Source organism: Phocoena phocoena, chromosome 13 (genome assembly GCF_963924675.1).
Source record: "Phocoena phocoena chromosome 13, mPhoPho1.1, whole genome shotgun sequence".
NCBI classification, from domain to species: Eukaryota; Metazoa; Chordata; class Mammalia; order Artiodactyla; family Phocoenidae; genus Phocoena; species Phocoena phocoena.
The window spans coordinates 83,102,179-83,122,177 of record NC_089231.1 but is presented as its reverse complement, the minus strand read 5'-3'; the positions used below and the strand labels follow the sequence as shown (position 1 = coordinate 83,122,177).

The following is a 19,999-nucleotide window of genomic DNA, read 5'->3' as shown; positions in this document are numbered from 1 at the left end:
GAGAACTCTCCCGAGGTGAAGGGCCCCAGTCCAACCACCCTCCACGACGGCCGACTTGGCTCCGCCCGCTCCGCGTCCTCACACGGCCCGCCCCGCCCCACGCGGAAGCTCCGGCAGTTGTGTGTCCGGCCAGGCTGTTATAGCCGTTACCTTCAGCCTCGCCCCCTCTCTCCCCGTCTGTCCAATCCCGGCTGCGCTCTCGGGCGGGGGGCGTGGTCATGCGAAGAGGCCCTCTCACGTGGAGGCCGTGCCCCGCCCCCCCTCACGAAGTGGCGTCACTTCCGGCGTGTGCGTGTGGGGTCCGTCAGACGCGGGATGGCGGCTCTACGGAGTTGGCTGTCGCGGAGCGTAGCCTTCTTCTTCAGGTAGGGCTTCAGGTCGTGTAGGTCAGGGTCGGACAGAGGGAGGGGACACTGAGAGCGCTGCACTCAGGCCGCAGCCCCGGCCTTGCGGGCGCGCGCTTCCCTTCTCGGCCGAGAGGGTCACGGCGTCCCGCCCCTCTCGGAGGTCTGAGGACGGCCCGCCTCTGCCTCTGGCCAGAGGCCTCCCGCCTCCTCGGGCAAGCCCGGGCTTCGTGTCTCACTGACGGCTTTTCCGTTTTCCCACCTACCGAAAGCGCGTTCCCTCACCCTCGGGCTGTCTTTTGGGGGGCGCTCGGCCTGCCCGCGAAGTGACTCTCGTGGGCCCATTGAAGTCACTGGGGAGAGCAGGGGAAGAGGTCCGGGCAGGCGGCGGGTTCCCGGAGGAGGTTTTCCGTGAGGGCGGAGGAGCCCCAGGAACTTGCCTGTCTCCCCGCGGGCCCTGCTCCCTCGGCCTCTTGACGCCTGCGGGCTCCAGGGGACCATCAGAGCCCTTGCAGCCTAGGCCAGAGGGCCAGCGCTAAATCCTGCCTGCAGAAGCGTTTTATTTTGGCCTGAGTTTTTAAAAAGCTTTGAGACCACCCCTTAAACGTCCACACCTGGTAACTCTTAAACTGCGGCACCATCGGCCCGCATTCCCGCGCGGGGAGCCAAGTAGCGGTTTCTTCGAGCCCGGGCCTTTCCAGTCCACGCAGGTCCCCACAGAGCCCTGTCGTGTGGAAGGCCACCCTACGTCGTCATTTGGGTTCCAGCGGGGCCCGAGTTTGAGTCTCCAGCCCCTGCAAATATCAGTAAATTGAAGAGGCTTTTACAGGTTGGTGGTTGTGCCTTACTAGATTTGACTTCTGTTTCTAGGTACAAACGGTGTGTGCCAGTCGTGGCTAACTGTGAGAAGCGCTGTTTCTCGGAATTGATAAGACCATGGCACAAAACTGTGGCTGCTGGATTTGGGGTAACCCTGTGTGCAGTTCCTATTGCCCAGGTGGAGTACTGTCCTGTCACTCCGTGTTGTTTGTCTTCGTGTACTGTGTCCTCTTGAAGTCCCAGGTGGGCAGTGAAGCATCCGACAAGCTCTCATGGTTTTACCCCGCGCCCCTCCTCACCCGCATGTGATGGTATACTTTCTAGTGTATCGGCATCTTTTCAGAGCTGAGCAAATATAGTAATATTTCCATTTTAATAGTAGTATTTGGTAGGAACACTATGTCAGGTTGGTCAGATTGTATAAAGAGGGAAGAAAGAAAACATATTACAGTATCAACAAAATAGTCTTTCATTCAATAAAAATTTATTGGGCAACTTTTATGTGCCATACACACTGAGACCGTATGAGCAAATCAAACGAAGTTTCTGCTTTCATAAAGCTTACATTCTGGAGATACGGAAGAGGAGAAAGTGGAATGAGAGGGGGGGAGAGAGAGAGAAATAGATGAACTCAGCTCACAGAGTTAGCTCAGGACCAGAATGTGCTTTGACTTCTGTACTTTGTGGGCCATTGTAGAGCTTTGGATTTTATTATGGAAAAGAAGCCACAGAGGATTTTAACATAAGATTATTATGATCTGACATAAGTTTTTAAAGGTTGCTGTGTGGAACTAAAAAGACCAGCAGGGGTCCAGGCATGAGATGATCGCGGGCTTGGCTCAGGTGGGGGAGCGGGCTGAATGCCATCAGCAGGAGTTGCCGGTGGGTTAGGTGTGAAGTATATAACTTCGCTTCCAGTGCTTTTAAAAGGCCTAAGCAACGGAGAGAATGGTGTTGCCGTATACTGGGATGGAGAGGAATGGGTTTGGGAGGAAGAAACCAAGAGTTCAGTTTTGGAAGTGACATCTAGGTGGAGTTGTCAAGTAGACAGTGATATGAAAGTGGTACCTTATTAAAAAACCGTTGGTTATATGCTTTATCAGGAAGAGCTAAATAAGAAATCGGCAAACCCCATTTTGGCAAAATGTTCCTGATACTTAAATGTGTGTTTATCACCGCAACAAGATTAATTCCATCTATCACAAGTATTTTCAGCATCTTCTGAGGCTCACTCGTGAGCCTTTCCCTTTTTGTGCCTCACTTCAGCCCTCATCTCTGTGTACTAATGACCCTTTAACCCTAAAATCCTTACTTGAACACCAAGCCATTTTCAGGCATTGTTAGGACAGCCTTTTCTTTCTTCCTCCAAAAGATTTTTTGTGTGTTTGTCCTTTATATATTTTTAAATGTTTACCTATTTTATTTGTTTGGTTGCGCTGGGTCTTAGTTGTGGCTCCGCGGCTCCTTAGTTGCGGCACACATATGGGATCTAGTTCCCTGACCAGAGACAGAACCCGGGCCCACTGCATTGGGAGCGCGGAGTCTTAACCACTGTGCCACCAGCAAAGTCCCCTGTGTTTGTCCTTTCTAGTTCGTATGCTATTCTTAAGCCCTAGTTACCTCAGTTCTAGGCCACATGCCAGGAGCCTCTGGTTGACAGGAGCCTCTAGTCATTCTCCTGCAGGAACAGCAATGCCACTTCCCGTTCTTCAGGGCCTGCAGTGGCTCCCCGTAATGTGTTACAGAACTAAAATCCAGCAAACTCTCCTTGCACTCCAGTGCCCTAGCCAGTCTCATCTCCCTTGTGCCATCCACTCCAACCAGGCTAGATTCCCGACAGCCCCTGCATACATCATATGTATTCTTTTCCTCATTGTTTCTTCTAACCCAGGACACATGTCCATTCTAATCCTAGTTGTCTTGAGACCCAAATCCCACCTCTTTTTAAAGCCTTTCCTAGTTCCTGGCCAACAATGATTTCCCTCTCTGACCACTTATATTGTCTATTTTGATATTTGATGATAATCTGTTTGACTCCCCTGAGTCAGCAGAGCATAATGGAAACTTTGGAGTGAGAAGATTTGGTTTGAGGTCTACATGCGTACTTTTGAGGAGAGTTACATAACTATTCTGAGCTTCCGTTTCCTCATTAAAAGAGAAGTGCTAATACCTAGACTGTTGTGAGGAACAAGTAAACGTGCATTGTAAAATGGAGAGCATTGTGAAGACACAAACTATCAGAATAGGTCAAAATTAGCTTCTCATGAGCAGAGATGATATCATTCTTTCCTTTCTAGCCCCTCAGTGCGAGGTACATAATGAATACTTACTTAGTTGATTGAAATATAAATATGATAAAATTCATGATTTGTTCGTGTATCAGAGATATTTCTTGATTGCTACTTTCAACAGGCAGTGATTCAGTGTGCTTATACTTTAAATAGCAAAAAGACAACAGATGATAGAGGGATTGGTTTGTTAGTTCTGATACAATAAATCCTCTGCTATGGGAGAAAAAGGGAGAGTTAGGGATGACTTGTCATCATAGTTGCCAATATTTAATCAGGGTGGCCACCACATTCCCTTAACTCGTGAGATAGTTATACTGCCCTTTTTTTTTTTTTAAACATAACAGCTGAGGTCAGAGGGAAGCGTCTCCTCTCCCCTGCATCAAGACTGTACAGCTCATTCTGCAGATTTGCCCTCTCCACCATTTACTTTCTTAAACTCAGCTTAATCCTTATTACCTCTCTGAAGCCTTTTCTAAGTTATTCTCATTCGATGTAGAAGTGATTGCTATCTTACGTGTGCCCCTCCAGACTTCTTCCACAGCTCCCATGGTACTTGATTGCATTAATTTTCTAGTTTATCGTTATATCCCAAGCATTTAGCACTGTGGTAATGAATGAATCATAACTTCATGAAATTTGTTGATTATAAATACTAGCCTTTTATTTGATGAAAAGAAATACTTTGCTTTTTGGAGCAGAGAATAAGCAACAAAAGTAGGTAGAAAGCATATTCTAGAATTATTTTCATATGTTGTCTTAAATAGCGAAAATAAAGCTTAAAAAGAAAAAGTTAACACAGAAGCATCATAGTGCAGTTGCAGTGTGAGAATTACATTTTTCACTTGGCTGTCTATGATCTCAGCTCGAGCTTTAGGTTCGAAATTGACTAAAAATGTTTGTGTGTTTCAGAAACCGGAGCCTCATTCTCTTAGTAATGATGCATTAACCAGGAGGGCTGTGTCTTTGGTAACAGATAGCACCTCTACCTTTCTCTCTCAGACCACATATGCATTAATTGAAGCAATCACTGAATATACTAAGGTAAGTGTCCTCTCGTTAAGTCTTGGTCATCTAAGTCAGTGGTTAGCAAACTATGGCTCACAGATCAAATCGGGTCTGATGCCTGCGTTTGTAGTTTGATTGGTACATGGTCAGGCTCGTTTTTTTGTGTATTCTCTACGACTGCTTTCGTGAGTTGAATAGTTGCAAACAGAGACTGTAGGGCCACTCTCTGGCCTTTTACAAAAAAAAGTTGGCTGAGTCCTGATCTGAATTACTGGTTTTTAGACTTTCTCCACGAACCCTTTTTATTATTCATTTTATTTTATTAAAAAAAATTTTTTTTGATTGAAGTATAGTTGATTTACAATGTTGTGTTAATTTCTACTGTACAGCAAAGTGATTCAGTTACACATATATTCTTCTTCATATTCTTTTCCATTATGGTTTATCACAGGATATTGAATATACTTCCCTGTGCTATACAGTAGGACCTTGTTGTTTATCCATTCTCTGTATAATAGTTTGCATCTGCTAATCCCAAACTCCCAATCCATCTTTCCCTCACCTCCTTATTTATTTATTTATTTTTGGCTGAGTTGGGTCTTTGTTGCTGCGCATGGGCTTTCTCTAGTTGTGGCAAGCGGGGGCTACTCTTCATTGCGGTGTGTGGGCTTCTCCTTGTGGTGGCTTCTCTTGTTGCAGAGCACGGGCTCTAAGCATGCGAGCTTCAGTAGTTGCAGCTCGCGGGCTCTAGGGCAGACTCAGTAGTTGTGGCGCACGGGCTTAGTTGCTCCGCAGCATGTGGGATCTTCCCAGACCAGGGCTTGAACCTGTGTCCCCTGTGTTGGCAGGCAGATTCTTGTGCCACCATGGAAGCCCCTGTTCCATTCTTTTTTATGGCTGAGTAATATTCCACTGTATATATGTACCACATCTTCTTTACCCATTCATCTGTCAGTGGACATTTAGGTTGCTTCCATATCTTGGCTACTGTAAATAGTGCTGCTGTGAACATAGGGGTGCGTGTATCTTTTTGAATTAGAGTTTTGCTTTATCCTCATTTAATGTAGGGCCCCTGCAGGTGGGACACTCACCCTCTGGGAAGGGGCTGTGTTCGGCCTCACTGTCCAGGAACCCTTTTTAAAAGAAAAATCTTAAATATAGCAGCCCAGTATATAAGACAGGGGGACCATGCTGATCTGGTTCAGTTGGGGGTACCAGGGGCTTCTTTGTGAGGACAGTTTAAAAACCACTGATCTGAGCTAATAGAGAGTATATGGATAATCAGAATCATTTTTAAAAGTCTCATTTATATGTTTCTTTACCTTCATTTTCCAGCAGCTTTATTCCCAGTTTTCTGAGTTTTCCATCTGCATTATGTTCTTTTTGTATGTCTAAATTGCTAACAAGCGGTTTTTTTTTTTTTCGCGGTACGCGGGCCTCACTGTTGTGGCCTCTCCCGTTGCGGAGCACAGGCTCCGGACGCGCAGGCTCAGCAGCCCTGGCTCACGGACCCAGCCGCTCCGCGGCATGTGGGATCTTCCTGGACTGGGGCACGAACCCGCGTCCCCTGCATCAGCAGGCGGACTCTCAACCACTGCGCCACCAGGGAAGCCCGCTAAAGTCGACAAGTGGAGATACTGATGTCCTAGGATAATGCCTCTACTTCATACAATAGTGCAGGTTCAGTGAAGCAGAAGGACTGAAGAGCCAGCGTGCTGCAATGTGACTTAACCTTGAGGTGTGAGTCTCACTAACCCTAATATGCCTCACTTATTTTACTCATTTATTTTATATTTGTAGGCTGTTTATACCTTAATTTCTCTGTACCGACAATACACAAGTTTACTTGGGAAAATGAATTCACAGGAGGAAGACGCAGTGTGGCAGGTGATCATAGGAGCCAGAGTTGAGGTGAGCAAAAAGTTACTTGGCGTTTCTGTTATTAGTGCTCCTGCCTCATTGTGGTTATCTAAATGATTGAATGAAGGTGTTTTACCAGTAGCTGTTCTCTCAGTCTACTATTGAATAAGTCCATTTAAATGTGCTTAATGACGTAATGCAGAGTCATGTTGTCTGAAGTGCTTTGTTTAATTTATAGATGACTTCAAAACAGCAAGAGTACTTGAAGTTGGAAACCACCTGGATGACTGCAGTTAGTCTCTCAGAGATGGCAGCAGAAGCTGCATACCAAACCGGTAGGTTACAGTTCTTACTATGGAGGTGCTCTTGGAGTTTTCATGTAGCTGAAAAGTGAGGGATATTGTGGCTATAACTTTGTGGGAAAATGTTCCCATTTCCAATATATTAACCAATATTTCATCTGCACAAAGGAAAAATTAATGCCCGTGTAGACCAGACCCACAGAAGCTAGTTAATATCTAGAAAATGAGAAATGATAAAACTACTGTCAGCTGGAAATTTTGATTGCTTCCAAATAGGTGTTTGTTTTTTTTTTTGCGGTACGCAGGCCTCTCACTATTGTGGCCTCTCCCGCTGCAGAGCACAGGCTCCGGACGCGCAGGCTCAGCGGCTATGGCTCACGGACCCAGCTGCTCCGCGGCATGTGGGATCCTCCCAGACCGGGGCACGAACGTGTGTCCCCTGCATTGGCAGGCAGACTCCCAACCACTGCACCACCAGGGAGCCCTCCAAATAGGTTTTGAACATTTATTTTTTAATAACCTGGATAATTTATGAATAGTGTCTATATTTCAGGCTTTGTGATAAACATTTTATAGACATTTAACCCCCATAGTTCCTTTAAAGTAGGAGTTACTGTCATCATTCCCACTTTATAGATGAAGAAACTGGCAGATAGAGGGGGTTAAGTAATTCACCCAGAGTGCTGTGGTACACAGTAAGTAAGCAGCCAAACTGGGATTCAGCAAAGTAGGTCAGATTCTAAAGCCTTTGCCCCTGGTAGCCAGGGCTTCATCCTCTGTGCCTTGGTGCCTGAGTTTAGAAAATGCAGTTATTCATTCACCAGGTGTTTTTAAACCATCACTGTCCATCCAGTGGGCTTGAGCTGAATGGTTTTCTAATTAAATGTATTTGAGGGAACCCCTCATTTGACATCTTACCTGGTTGGGCCCAAACTATGTCACCACAGAAGTTCTTATTAGGAAACTGGTTTGTTAAAGTGCTATTGTTTTCTGAAATCTTAAAGATATAAAAGATTTTCTAAGTAAAACCAAAAAATTCTTAGTTAACTAATGCCCCGGGGAATAAGAGATTCTGAAAACAGGATTGGGATGAACAGCGAAACAGAAGTATAAAAGTAGCATTTTAGTAGTGGCACACCAAAGGTGGGAGCAGGGTTTCCAGGTGCAGTGAACAGGGAGGTTTGCTGAGGGTTCTACAGCAGGAACAGTCCCAGGCAGCCCTCACCACTCACTAGGCTTAGATCTAGCAGGAGAAAAGAGAGAGAGTAAATTATAAGCATTATCTGAAAAAAGACATTTTCCCAGAACTGATTGAAAGGGCTCACAAAGGTTCTGAACAGAATTTAAAATATAAATATATCTCATATGGTAAAAAAAAAGAATACAAAGAAAAATCCTAAAAACTATAAGAAAAAACAGTTACTTACCAAGGAAGTATAATCAGACATTAATCATCTTATCTGCAACCCTAGATGCAAGATGACAAAAAATAACCAGCTATCTTTAAAATGTGAGAATAAAAGATGTTTTCAGACATAAAGACTCAGCTTACCACCTGCTTATACTTTCTGGAAAAACTACTCTGTAAAGAAAAATTAGTTTAGAAAGAAGCAACTGAGATAGATACAAAACTAATGAAGAAAATTTAGTAAAACTTGTCAAAAGCTCTGAGTGTTCTTTTTTAAAATAAATTTATTTATTTATTTTTGGCTGTGTTGGGTCTTCGTTGCTGTGCACAGGCTTTCTCTAGTTGAGGGGGGCTACTCTTTGTTGCAGTGCACAGGCTTCTCATTGCTGTGACTTCTCTCATGGAGCATGGGCTGTAGGTATGCAGGCTTCAGTAGTTGTGGCGCACAGGCTTAGTTGCTCTGCAGCATGTGGAATCTTCTTGGGCCAGGGACTGAACTGTGTCCCCTGCATTGGCAGGCAGATTCTCAACCACTGTGCCACCAGGGAAGCCCCCTGAGTGTTAAACTTTTAAGTAATCAAATCAGTTTGGGGAAGAAGTGAAAGCATGCTAAGCTTTCTTGCTCGAGAAGAGAGACAATGGCTTAACATTAGACATTGTTAAACACTTCAAAAAGAATTGGGGTGGGGGGAGTGGCTTCACTGGTAGCGCAGTGGTTGAGAGTCCACCTGCCGATGCAGGGGACACGGGTTCGTGCCCCAGTCCGGGAGGATCCCACGTGCCGCGGAGCAGCTGGGCCTGTGAGCTATGGCTGCTGGGTCTGCGCGTCTGGAGCCTGTGCTCCGCAACGGGAGAGGCCACAACAGTGAGAGGCCTGTGTACCGCAAAAAAAAAGGGGGGGGGGAGTTGATAAAATTCAGTTAAGGCAGGAAAGGTTTAAGAAATAAAGCCTGTTAATTAGAAAATGCAAAGTAAAATAGAACACATTCAAATATCAGTAATCACAATAAGAATAAATTTACATATTAAATACTTTCTGAATGTATTAAAAAATAATTCTAGCTAAAACTGTTTACAGAGGCACATCTAAAACAAAAACGCATAGGAAGGTTTAGAATTTTAAGATAAACTGAACCATTACTAACAAAAGGAAATCTACCTCAAAAAAGGTGGCAGAGCAATGTCAGAATCAGAAGGGGGATTCAAGACAAAAAGCATTAAAAGGGACAGAACAATTCATCAAGACATCATGAAGTGTGTGTCTAATGAGGCAAAAACTGACAGATTTACAAGGAGAAATGGAGCTTTATACACATCTCAGGCTCACAGGTCAAGACCAAAACAAAACTATTAAGTGTTGGAACAGAATGATTTTTAAAAGCTTAACCAAATGCATATACTGAATACAAAATTTTGTCCTCCCCCCCAAAAAAATTCTCTTCAAATTCAAATAGTATACAACATGTACAAAAATTGATTTTTATGCCAAGTGACAAAGACTCAGCAAATTACTTGATACCCCGCTTCCTCACCAAAAATCAAAATGGAAATTTAACCCATACAACTCAGTATCAAAAGAAACCCCTGATTTAAAAATGGAAGGATCTGAATAGACATTTTCCAAAGACAACATACAGATGGCCAGTGGGTGCATGAAAAGATGCTCGACATCGCTAATCATCAGAGAAATGCAAATCAAAACCACAATGAGATATATCACCTCACCTGTCAGAATGGCTATCATAAAAAGATCATAAATAACAAATGTTGGTGAGAATGTGGAGAAAAGGGAACCCTAGTACGCTGTTAGTAGTAATGTAAAATGGTGCAGCCACTGTGATAAACAGTATGGAGGTTCCTCAAAAAATAAAATAAATCCACACACCTATGGTCAACCAATCTATGACAAAGGAGGCAAGAATATGCAATGGCGAAAAGACAGTCTCTTTTCAATAAGTGGTGCTGGGAAAACTGGACAGCTACCTGTGAAAGAATGAAATTAGAACACTCTCTAACACCATACACAAAAATAAACTCAAAATGGATTAAAGACCTAAATGTAAGGCCAGACACTATAAAACTCTTAGAGGAAAACAGGCAGAACACTGACATAAATCACAGCAATACCTTTTTTGATCCACCTCCTAGAGTAATGAAAATAAAAATAAACAAATGGATCCTAATTAAACTTAAAAGCTTTTGCACAGCAAAGGAAACCATAAACAAAACAAAAAGACAACCTATAGAATGGGAGAAAATATTTGCAAACGAAGTGCCCAACACGGAGTGCCCAACAAGGGATTAATCTCCAAAATATACAAACAGTTCATGCAGCCCAGTAACAGAAAAACAAACAATCCAATCAAAATATGGGCAGAAGATCTAAATAAACATTTTGCCAAAGAAGACATACAGATGGCCAAGAAGCACATTAGAAGATGTCAATATCACTAATTATTAGAGAAATGCAAATCAAAACTGCAATGAGGTGTCACCTCACACCGGTCAGAATGGCCATCATCAAAAAATCTACAAACAATAAATACTGGAAAGGGTATAGAGAAAAGGGAACCCTCCTACACTGTGGGTGGGAATGTAAATTGGTACAACCATTGTGGAGAACAGTATGGAGTTTCCTTAAAATCTGAAAATAGAACTACCATATGATCCAGCAATCCCGCTCCTGGGCATATATCCAAAGAAAACCATAATTTGAAAAGATACATGCACCCCAGTGTTCACTACAGCACTATTTACAGTAGCCAAGATTTGGAAGCAACCTAAATGTCCATTTACAGAAGAGTGGATAGAGAAGATGTGCTACATATATACAATGGAATATTAGCCATAAAAAAGAACAAAATAATGCCATTTGCAGCAACATGGGTGGACCTAGAGATAGTCGTACTGAGTGAAGTAAGTCGGAGAAAGACAAATATGATATCGCTTATCTGTGGAACCAAAGAAAAAAATGATACAAATGAACTTATTTACAAAACAGAAATAGAGTCACAGATGTAGAAAACAAACTTATGGTTATGGGGGGGAAAGGGTGGGGGGATGGATAAATTGAGAGATTGGGATTGACATATATACACTACTATGTATAAAATAGATAATTAACGAGGACCTACTGTATAGCACAGGGAACTCAATACTCTGTAATGACCTATATGGGAAAATAATCTAAAAAAGAGTGGATATACATATATGTATAACTGATACACCTTACTGTACACCTAAAACTAACAAATCAACTATACTCCAATAAAAATTTTTTTAAAAAGATGGTAAAAATAAACAAACTGAAAATACTGGGAATTCCCTGGTGGTCCAGTGTTTAGGACTCTGCATTTTCATTGCTGAGGGCACGGGTTCAATCCCTGGTTGGGGAACTAAGATCCCACAAGCAGAGCAGCACAGCAAAAAAAAAAAAAAAAAAAAAAAAAAAAAAGAGGAAAAAAAAAATAGAACCACCATATGATCTAGCAATTCCTTTCCACTCCTGGGTATATCTCTGAAGAAAATGAAACTGTGAATTCAAAAATATATGCACCCCAATGTTTACAGCAGCATTATTTACAATAGCCAAGATTTGGAAGCAACCTAAGTGTCCATCAACAGATGAATGGATAAAGATGTGGTGTATATATACAGTGGAATACTACTCAGCCATAAAAGAATGAAATTTTGCCATTTGCAACAACATGGATGGACTTGCAAGGTTTAATCTTAGTGAAATAAGTCAGACACAAAGACAAATACTGTATATCACTTATATGTGGAATCTAAAAAATAAACTAGTGAATATAACAAAACAGACTCACAGAGAACAAAGAACAAACTAGTGGTTACCAGTGGGGAGAGGATGAAGAGGTATAAACTACTATGTATTAAATAAATAAGCTGCAAGGATATACTGAACAGAAAACATAGCCAGTATTTTATAGTAACTATAAATGGATTAGAACCTTTAAAAATTGTGAATAACTATGTTGTACACCTAAAACTTACACACTATTGTAAATCAACTATACCTCAATAAAGAAAAATGGAAATTTAAAAGTATTTAGAACTGTCATAAGTCTTATATATAGCAGACCCAGAGAGTTGTATACAAAGTAGCTCTTAAATAGAAATTGACCCTTATTTAAAGGCACATGTCATAAATAAAAAGAACAGCAGCCATAAGTGACAGGTAATGTTCACTGTACTAAGAAGAACTGAAAATAAACTTTGAACCCAGTAAGTTAGAGAAAGCAAAATAAATTCAGACAATGTGGAATAAAAGAAAAGGTATAAGAAGACTAAAAATATATAGGGACTTCCCTGGTGGTGCAGTGGTTAAGAATCCACCTGCCAATGCAGGGGACACGGGTTCGAGCCCTGGTCTGGGAAGATGCCACATGCCGTGGAGCAACTAAGCCCATGCTCCACAACTACTGAGCCTGTGCTCTAGAGCCCGTGAGCCACAACTGCTGAGCCTGCATGCCACAGCTACTGAAGCCTGCACGCCTAGAGCCCGTGCTCCGCAACAAGAGAAGCCACCGCAATGAGAAGCCCACACACCACAATGAAGAGCAGCCCCCGCTTGCCACAATTAGAGAAAGCCTGTGTGCAGCAACGAAGACACAACGCAGCCAAAAATAAATAGTCAAAAAGGCAAACTCTGGTTCCTTGAAAAGAACTTAAAAATTAGGTTTAAAAAAAAAAATTAGGTTTGGCAAGTATAACTTTTTAGAGAGCAAAAGTAACATCAGAAGGAGCTATTATAGATATGGAGGGTTTTTTTAATCATACGAGAATATTATGATCTTTATGTAAATCCTGAGTTGGCCCAAGAAGTAAAGAATCCAAGTAAGATCAGTAACCACAAAAGTTGAAATAGTATTCACAAAGAATCTGTTCCCCCAAAGTAGACACTAAGCCCAGGCAGTTTTGTGGGAGAGTTTTATTAAATCTTCAAGAAACATAATCCTGTGTTACAGAAAGTGTACCAAAAAATGATGACAAGCCTCCCAACTATTATAATTGTCTAAAACCAGCATAGGCCTGATCCCAAACTGGACTTGCCCAGCACCAGAACAAAAAAACTATAGTTCAGTATCACTTATGAATATAGATATAAATCACATATAGCCATTTATCTTCAAAATAAAATGATAATTCAATATTAAAAAAACCTATCAAGAGAACATAGACACAACATTCTCTGACATAAATCATAGCAATGTTTTCTTAGGTCTCCCAAGGCAATGGAAATAAAAACAAAAGTAAACAAATGGGACTTAATCAAATTTAAAAGCTTTTGTACAGCAAAGGAAACCATAAACAAAACAAAAAGACAGCCTACACAGTGGTAGAAAATATTTGCAAACAACGTGACTAACAAGGGCTTAATTTCCAAAATATGTAAACAGCTCCTACAACTCAACGACAAAAAAGCAAACAACCCAGTCGAAAAATGGGCAGAACATTGAATCAGACATTTCTCCAAAGAAGAAATACATACAGCCAATAGACACATGAAAAGATGCTCAACATCGCTAATTAGATAAATGTAAATCAAAACTACAATGAGGTACCACCCCACACCAGTCAGAATGGCCATCAATAAAAAGTCTACAAATAACAAATGCCAGAGAGGGTGTGGAGAAAAGGGAACCCTCCTACACTGGTGGTGGGATTCCGTAAGTTGGTGCAGCCACTGTGGAAAACTGTATGGAAGTTCCTCAGAAAGCTAAAAATAGAGTCACCATATGATCCAGCAATCCCACTCCTGGGCATGTATCTGGACAAAACTATAATTCAAAAAATACATGCACCCCTATGTTCACAGTAGCACTATTCACAATAGCCAAGACATGGAAACAACTTAAATCTCCATTGACAGATGAATGGATAAAGATGATGTACATATATACAATGGAATACTACTCAGCCGTAAAAAAGAACGAAATAATGCCATTTGCAGCAACATGGATGCGACTAGAGATTATCATACTAGGTGAAGTAAGTCAGAGAAAGACAAATACTGTATGATACCACTTATATGTGGAATCCAAAATATGACAAATGAACTTATCTATGAAACAAACAAAATCAGGGACATAGAGAACAGACTGGTGGTTGCCGAGGGCATTAGGGGAGGGATGGAGTGGGAGGCTGGGGTTAGCAGATGTAAGCTTTTATATATAGGATGGATAAACAACAAGGTCCTACTGTATAGCACAAGGAACTCTATTCAATATCTTATGATAAACCATAATGGAAAAGAATGTTAAAAAAAAGAATGCATGTATGTGTGTAACTGAGTCACTTTGCTGTGCAGCAGTAACTAACACAACACTGTATATCAACTACATTTCAATAAAAATAAAATTTAAAAAATCTACATATAGCAAAACAAAAACCCTATCAACATTTAATTCACTACCTGGGATTATCTACAGTAGATTATAGGAGAAAAGCCACTTGTGTAATCACATCAGTGTATGCCCCAGAAGCCTTCAGTAAAATGTAGTGCCCATTTCCGATTTAAATCTGAGTACAGTTATAGAATGTTCTAAACATGATGGTTAAATAATCCTATTTCATAGTGAAATGTGAGAAGCATTTCCATCAACGTCAGAAATAAAAGGACACCTGCTATCCTCCACTGTCTTTCTACATTGTACTAAAGGTTCTCATTAATGCAATAACATAGAAAAGAACTGCTTGAATGTTCTGTAGATGAATTAATAAATACGGATATCTATATTATGAAATACACTAGCAGCGGGTAAAATGATAGCGCTCAAAAACAAAATTGCAAAATATGTTCAATAAATACTGTTTGTGCCATTATGTAGATTTAGTCATAAAATTTTTTTCTATGTATTCCATATGAATGTAGGAACTTTTTAAAAAAAGATCTAATTGGCTTTATTCAACAGTTCATGAATTGGACAGCAGCCCATCTAGTAAATAGATGAAATGTTGCTTTATAGTAACATTTTAAAGGATGAGGAAGGTGCCCTTTAAAATTCTAAAAGATGTTATCTCTGAAGATTGGGTAAGGTGAGGAAAGAGATGTTTGACAATTTTATTAGTGATCTCTTCATTTGTCAAAAAGAAATGTACAGTTAAAAAAATTAAAATCTTAAAACGTCTATACTAAGAGCTGAGTAGCTATAAAGATGATTGTGGGAATTGCATTTGATAACTATAACAATGATGGCTGCTGAGAGCTGGAGGAAAATGCCAGGGTTTTGACAATAAAGAGTAAAATGCAGACCTGGATGTGGAGGGTAGAGGGTTCTCTGCTTTGCAGGGAGGGCAGGGGAAGTGGCCCCAAGAAAGGCTCAGATGACAACCACAGAGCCCCCAGGCTTTCCTTGTGTCCACTCAGCATAAGTGGCCTATCTTTTGGCAGGAGCGGACCAGGCCTCTATAACCGCCAGGAGTCATATCCAGCTGGTGAGATCGCAGGTGCAGGAGGTGCGCCAGCTTTCCCAGAAAGCAGAAACCAAGTTGGCAGAAGCACAGACAGAAGAACTCCGACAGAAAACACAGGAGGAAGGGGATGAGAGGGCTGAGCTGGAGCAGGAGGCCTACCTGCGTGAGGATTGAGGGCCTGAGCTGCTGCCCACGTCTGCCCACTCGGCCTGGGGAAAGCAAGGGCAGACGCCATCCAGCCCCAGGTCAGCACAGCTTTCTCTGCGCACAGAGGCATGGCAGGCAGGTCCTGCCCTGGCCCATCAGACCAGAGGTCATTGTGAGCTGTGAGTGCCTGACCCCTATCTCCACGGTCTCAGGCTTCTACTGGACCTGGTTCTTAGCCCTGCAGCCTGCAGGGCACTGCACCCCGTTTAACATTTCACCCTGCTCAGCAGAGCTGCCCTCTCACGCATCGATCTTTTTACCTCCCACCCAGAGCATCTCACCAACCTGGCCAGAGAGAAGGGGCCTTCTCTGTCATGTCCACTAGTAGCTGTTAAACCTCAGTTTCCCATCTACATTTTCAAATATGACTTAGTATTTGCTCCCTCCATAGGGATGTGAGTTTTTTGGGGAAAGGGGAGCCTGTGTGTTTGTAAGATTTCTTTTTGGTAAGTGTTTCTAATGCCTTCTGTGACCTGGCCCCATTGCCCTGTAAGGACAACTCAGGCCAAGGAGCCAAAAGCCCAAAAGCCCAGGGACTGGATGCAGAGTGTTTACCTGGTGCTCTTAACAGGACTTATTCCAACACACACTTCTCGTTTCCTTTTTTCCTTGGAGTTTCTCTGTTGTATCTAAAGGAGAATAATTTTTTTTTGCATTTAAAAAAGACGTTTGTGTGTGTCTTTTGGAACCCTAGGCAGCCTCCCTCCTTCACCACCCTCTCCAGACTGGAAGAGCCCCAAGGGGCTCCAGGAGTCCCCCCCATGGAGTGATGGCAGCATTTGCCCATTTAACACATACTGGGACAAGTTAGCCAGGTTTCAGTGTTTTAATCAGAGTTAGCAAGGTTTGGGAGGAGGTTACAAAAACAAAGTCAGCATTTCTTATAGACCCATCAAGGGCCAGGTTTCAGGGTTCTCGATTTCTCATCATGATTGCAAAATTAAGTCTACTCGCTCAACCCATCCCTCGAAGCTGGGACAAGGGGGCAGCTGCACACTTGAGCCCCTCATCTGTTACCAGTGCCCACATGGTCCACATCTCCAGGGGGCTGAGGCGGTGCACCAGAAGGAGCCCTCTGTACAGGCAGGGGTCCCGAGGGTCCAGGGGCCGCCGTATTCCAAACGTCTTGAAGCCAGCATGGTGCATGGGGCTCACCCCCAGCTTTTTCAGGCACATCCCCACAAAGACGTCATCAATGGGGAAGAGTTCAGCCTCTTCCACGGCTGCTTGGAGGTGCTGCACAGTGGCTCTGGACATGACATACCCTCCACCCCCAGCATAGGGTGGGTAGTGGTGGGCCCTATACATGGAGGGTGGGATGAAATATTTGACCTTGGTGTTCCTGTTGGGCAGGGCCTGGCGGATGACATCTCCCACCAGTAGGTCCTGGGCTGGGTCCCAGCCATCCAGGAACTCCAACACATTGGGGACATGGACAAAGACATCATCATCTCCCTTTAGCATGAAATGGGCCTGGGAGCAGACAGCTGCCACCCAGCGCTGCAAGTGCAGCTCCTTGAGTGTCAGGTTGAAAAAGTCCTCAGCAAAGTCCCACTGTAGGATATCATCAAACTCCCGACTCTCGTAGGCCAGCAGCTGGGCTGGGGGCGCAGATCCCGCCACCCCCAGGAGGAACACCAGCTTCAGCTGCCGGCCCTTAGCCCAGCTTCCTGCGCGGCCCCACGTGCTGCGGATGGCCGCACGCCGCTCCACATGGCCAGGCTGTGACTTGATGGCCAGGAGCAGAAAGGTGTCCTCGGCACAGCCCGAAGGCTGCAGCAAGATGGAGAAGTTGCGGCAGTGACGATAGGTCAAGAAGAGGCGGTGACGGTTAGGCAGGAACAGGGAGGCATTGGCCACCGTGTGGTTGGGTGGACACTGGCTGCGCCGGGGCCCTGGGGGAGCCCAGAAGGGCTGTCGGGCCATGGGGCCCCCCGCTGGGTGGACCTCCTTCTTCAGGAAGAACAGGCAGCTGAGCAGTAGCACAGCAAGGCTGTACAGGACCAGCCAGCCTACCCTGCGGAACATGGCAGGGCCTGCAAGGAGAGAGCCGGTGAGCGGACTGAGCCCGGCGCCGGCCCGGCCTCCACCTCCCGGCCCCAAGAGCAACCCACGGCCCAGCAGCTAGGTCCTTTTATTTATCTTCTACAGCATGTCCTCCGGTTCTTTCCAGAGTCCCTCTCCCAGAGGACAGACCAAACACACCTGCTATGCCAGCCCTCGCTTCCCTTCCGCTGTCATTAGGGGACTCTTGGGTCAACTTTTTCTCCAAAAGGACTTGCAGCCACTTTAAAACTGAGGCACCACAAGTGTTTTCAGCATTTCCCACGAAACTCAAGTACCTAATGAGCTTTAGTGAAAATGGCACAGCTTATTCCCCCAAAAAAATAAAGTCTAGCGTGGTGGCAGGCCCTGCGTTTCATGTCTCAGCGATGATAGCCCCTGGCACTGCCCTTAGGGAGTTTGCTCCTCCAGGGAGAGGAAACCACTGCAGGGCGGCAGCAGGTGGCGGAAGCCACCACAGAACACACCCAGTTAACACATACTGGTACAAGGTTTGCCTGAAGTAGTTTGGGTTTCCTGGGGAGTCGTTTAAATGGAGCTTTAGGAAAAAAACAAAAAACAACACGCACGGGAAGAGCATGAAAGCAAATAGGAAAGCCATAGACTTGTACCAGGATGGCTCCCCTGCGGCCACCCCTCACCAGTTCTACCGCTTACTGAGTTCTGGTTTTCTCTCAGCAAGTCTCCCAGCAATACAAAGAGAAAGCTGAGAAATGGTAACTTAGTACAGTAACCTGCCCAAGAGCCACAGTAGCCAGCCATCAGTCCCCTCCTCGTCCCCTCCCCCTGCCGTGTCCTGGTCCAGCTGGCCATCACTTCCATCCGGTCTACCCGCATTAGCCTCATCCCGGTTGTCCCTGCCGCCACTGCCACAAAAGCATCTCTTCTAGCTGCCAGGGATGCAGTGGCAGGCAAGACAGGTCCCAGCTCTCACAAAGAGACCGAGAAACCAGTATGAACTTCAGGGAGTGCGGAGAAGAAATTAAAGCAGTGTGATGGAATAGAGTGACCGGAGAGGCTCTTTGAGCGCACGGTAGTTTAGAAAGCCCTCCCTGAAAAAGAACACTTGAGCAAGACCTGAACAAGATAAGGGACCAAACCACATAAAGACCTGGTGGGGGCGGGGGGGGGGGGCGGGGGGGGGGGGCCTAGGTGGGGAGAGTGGGCCGGGCAGAGGGAATAGTTACGTGCAGAGCTCCTGAAGCAGGACAGGAGGTGTGTAGCGTGGCTGGACCGGAAAGAACAAGGAGGAAAGTGCTAGGTGGTGAAGCGGGAGCAGTAGCCTGAGGAGGGTCACGTGCAAGATCCATGGGGAAAGTCTGGGGAAAGAGCCTGTGTTTTATTGTAAGCACCACGGAGATACGTCGGAGGATTTAACAGAGGCAGTAATAAGAATTTACATTGTTTGGAAGGTCACTACTGCTGCTGCTTAGATGATGGACTGTGGAAGCGCAAAAGTGGTAACAGGAGACCAGCTAGCAACCTCTTGCATTAGTCAGTAACCACCCGCAGCTGAGACTAGGGTGCGGGCCATGGAGCACGTGAAAACCAGATGGATTTCAGGCGTGGAAAATGGATTTCAGGTGTGGGAGCTACGCCTGCTGTGGGTGAGGGCACCCGGGGAGGGGAAAGAGTGGGGGGCGGGTTGGTGGTGCCACTTACCGAGAAGGGCGCAAAGGCAGCAGTTTGGTTTTGACTTGTGCGTTTCAGAGGCCCAGGCTGAGATGCGCTGTGGACCTGATTTCCCCTTTGTCCTCAGCGCTCCCAATGCACCCAATCCCCCAGGCGCTTCACTGCGGGAACTAACCCGAAGCTCCCCACCGCAGTGGCGGCGGCCGTTCCTCTGCTCCCCACTCCACACACCTGCTTGTGAATCCCATTCAGTACCTGCTAAGCGTAAGCCTCCCTCCGCTCTGTGAGCCCCCAAGCCTGGTCCTTAACCGGCACGGGCTTCAGCGAGTGCACGCCCCCCTCCAAGTGGGTGCTGAGCCCTATGGGTCTGAAATTGCTTCTGGGGTCCTCACAGGGCTCGGTGACCCATCACGCTTTGATGAGGGAAAGGGTCAAGGGCTGGTTCATTCTCTCCACACGACAGCCTCTAAAGGGCTCTTGTGGAGGCGCAAAGGCCCGTGGGGTCGCCAGAGCAAGGACCAGAGCCCCGCGGGGGGACACCCCTCCGGGCCTGAGCACAGCGAGCGGCGCTGCCCGTCGGGGACTCCGGAGCAAGCACCCCAGGCTGCCCCGTCCACAAGCCGCGGCTCC

At 44.9% G+C, this 19,999-nt stretch overlaps 2 protein-coding genes across 3 annotated transcripts; one reads left to right on the top strand and one right to left on the bottom strand.

Annotated features, from left to right (window-relative positions):
* The first annotated feature begins 268 nt into the window (after positions 1 to 268).
* DIABLO (diablo IAP-binding mitochondrial protein) lies at positions 269 to 16,260 on the top strand. Of its 2 annotated transcripts, XM_065889688.1 has the most exons (6): positions 269 to 365; positions 1,215 to 1,341; positions 4,364 to 4,495; positions 6,260 to 6,370; positions 6,558 to 6,654; positions 15,444 to 16,260. In XM_065889688.1, exons 1-6 carry the CDS (start codon positions 316 to 318, stop codon positions 15,638 to 15,640), a joined length of 714 nt encoding a protein of 237 aa, XP_065745760.1. In that variant the 5' UTR covers positions 269 to 315; the 3' UTR covers positions 15,641 to 16,260. The 2 variants fall into 2 exon arrangements, with proteins under 2 accessions (XP_065745760.1, XP_065745761.1); XM_065889689.1 differs by lacking the exon at positions 4,364 to 4,495 and having other exon boundaries at positions 316 to 365; positions 15,444 to 15,640.
* A 367-nt stretch (positions 16,261 to 16,627) lies between these two features.
* On the bottom strand, positions 16,628 to 17,701 carry B3GNT4 (UDP-GlcNAc:betaGal beta-1,3-N-acetylglucosaminyltransferase 4). The gene has a single exon (XM_065889535.1). The coding sequence runs from the start codon at positions 17,699 to 17,701 to the stop codon at positions 16,628 to 16,630; it is 1,074 nt and encodes a 357-aa protein (XP_065745607.1).
* Between the last annotated feature and the right edge of the window lie 2,298 nt (positions 17,702 to 19,999).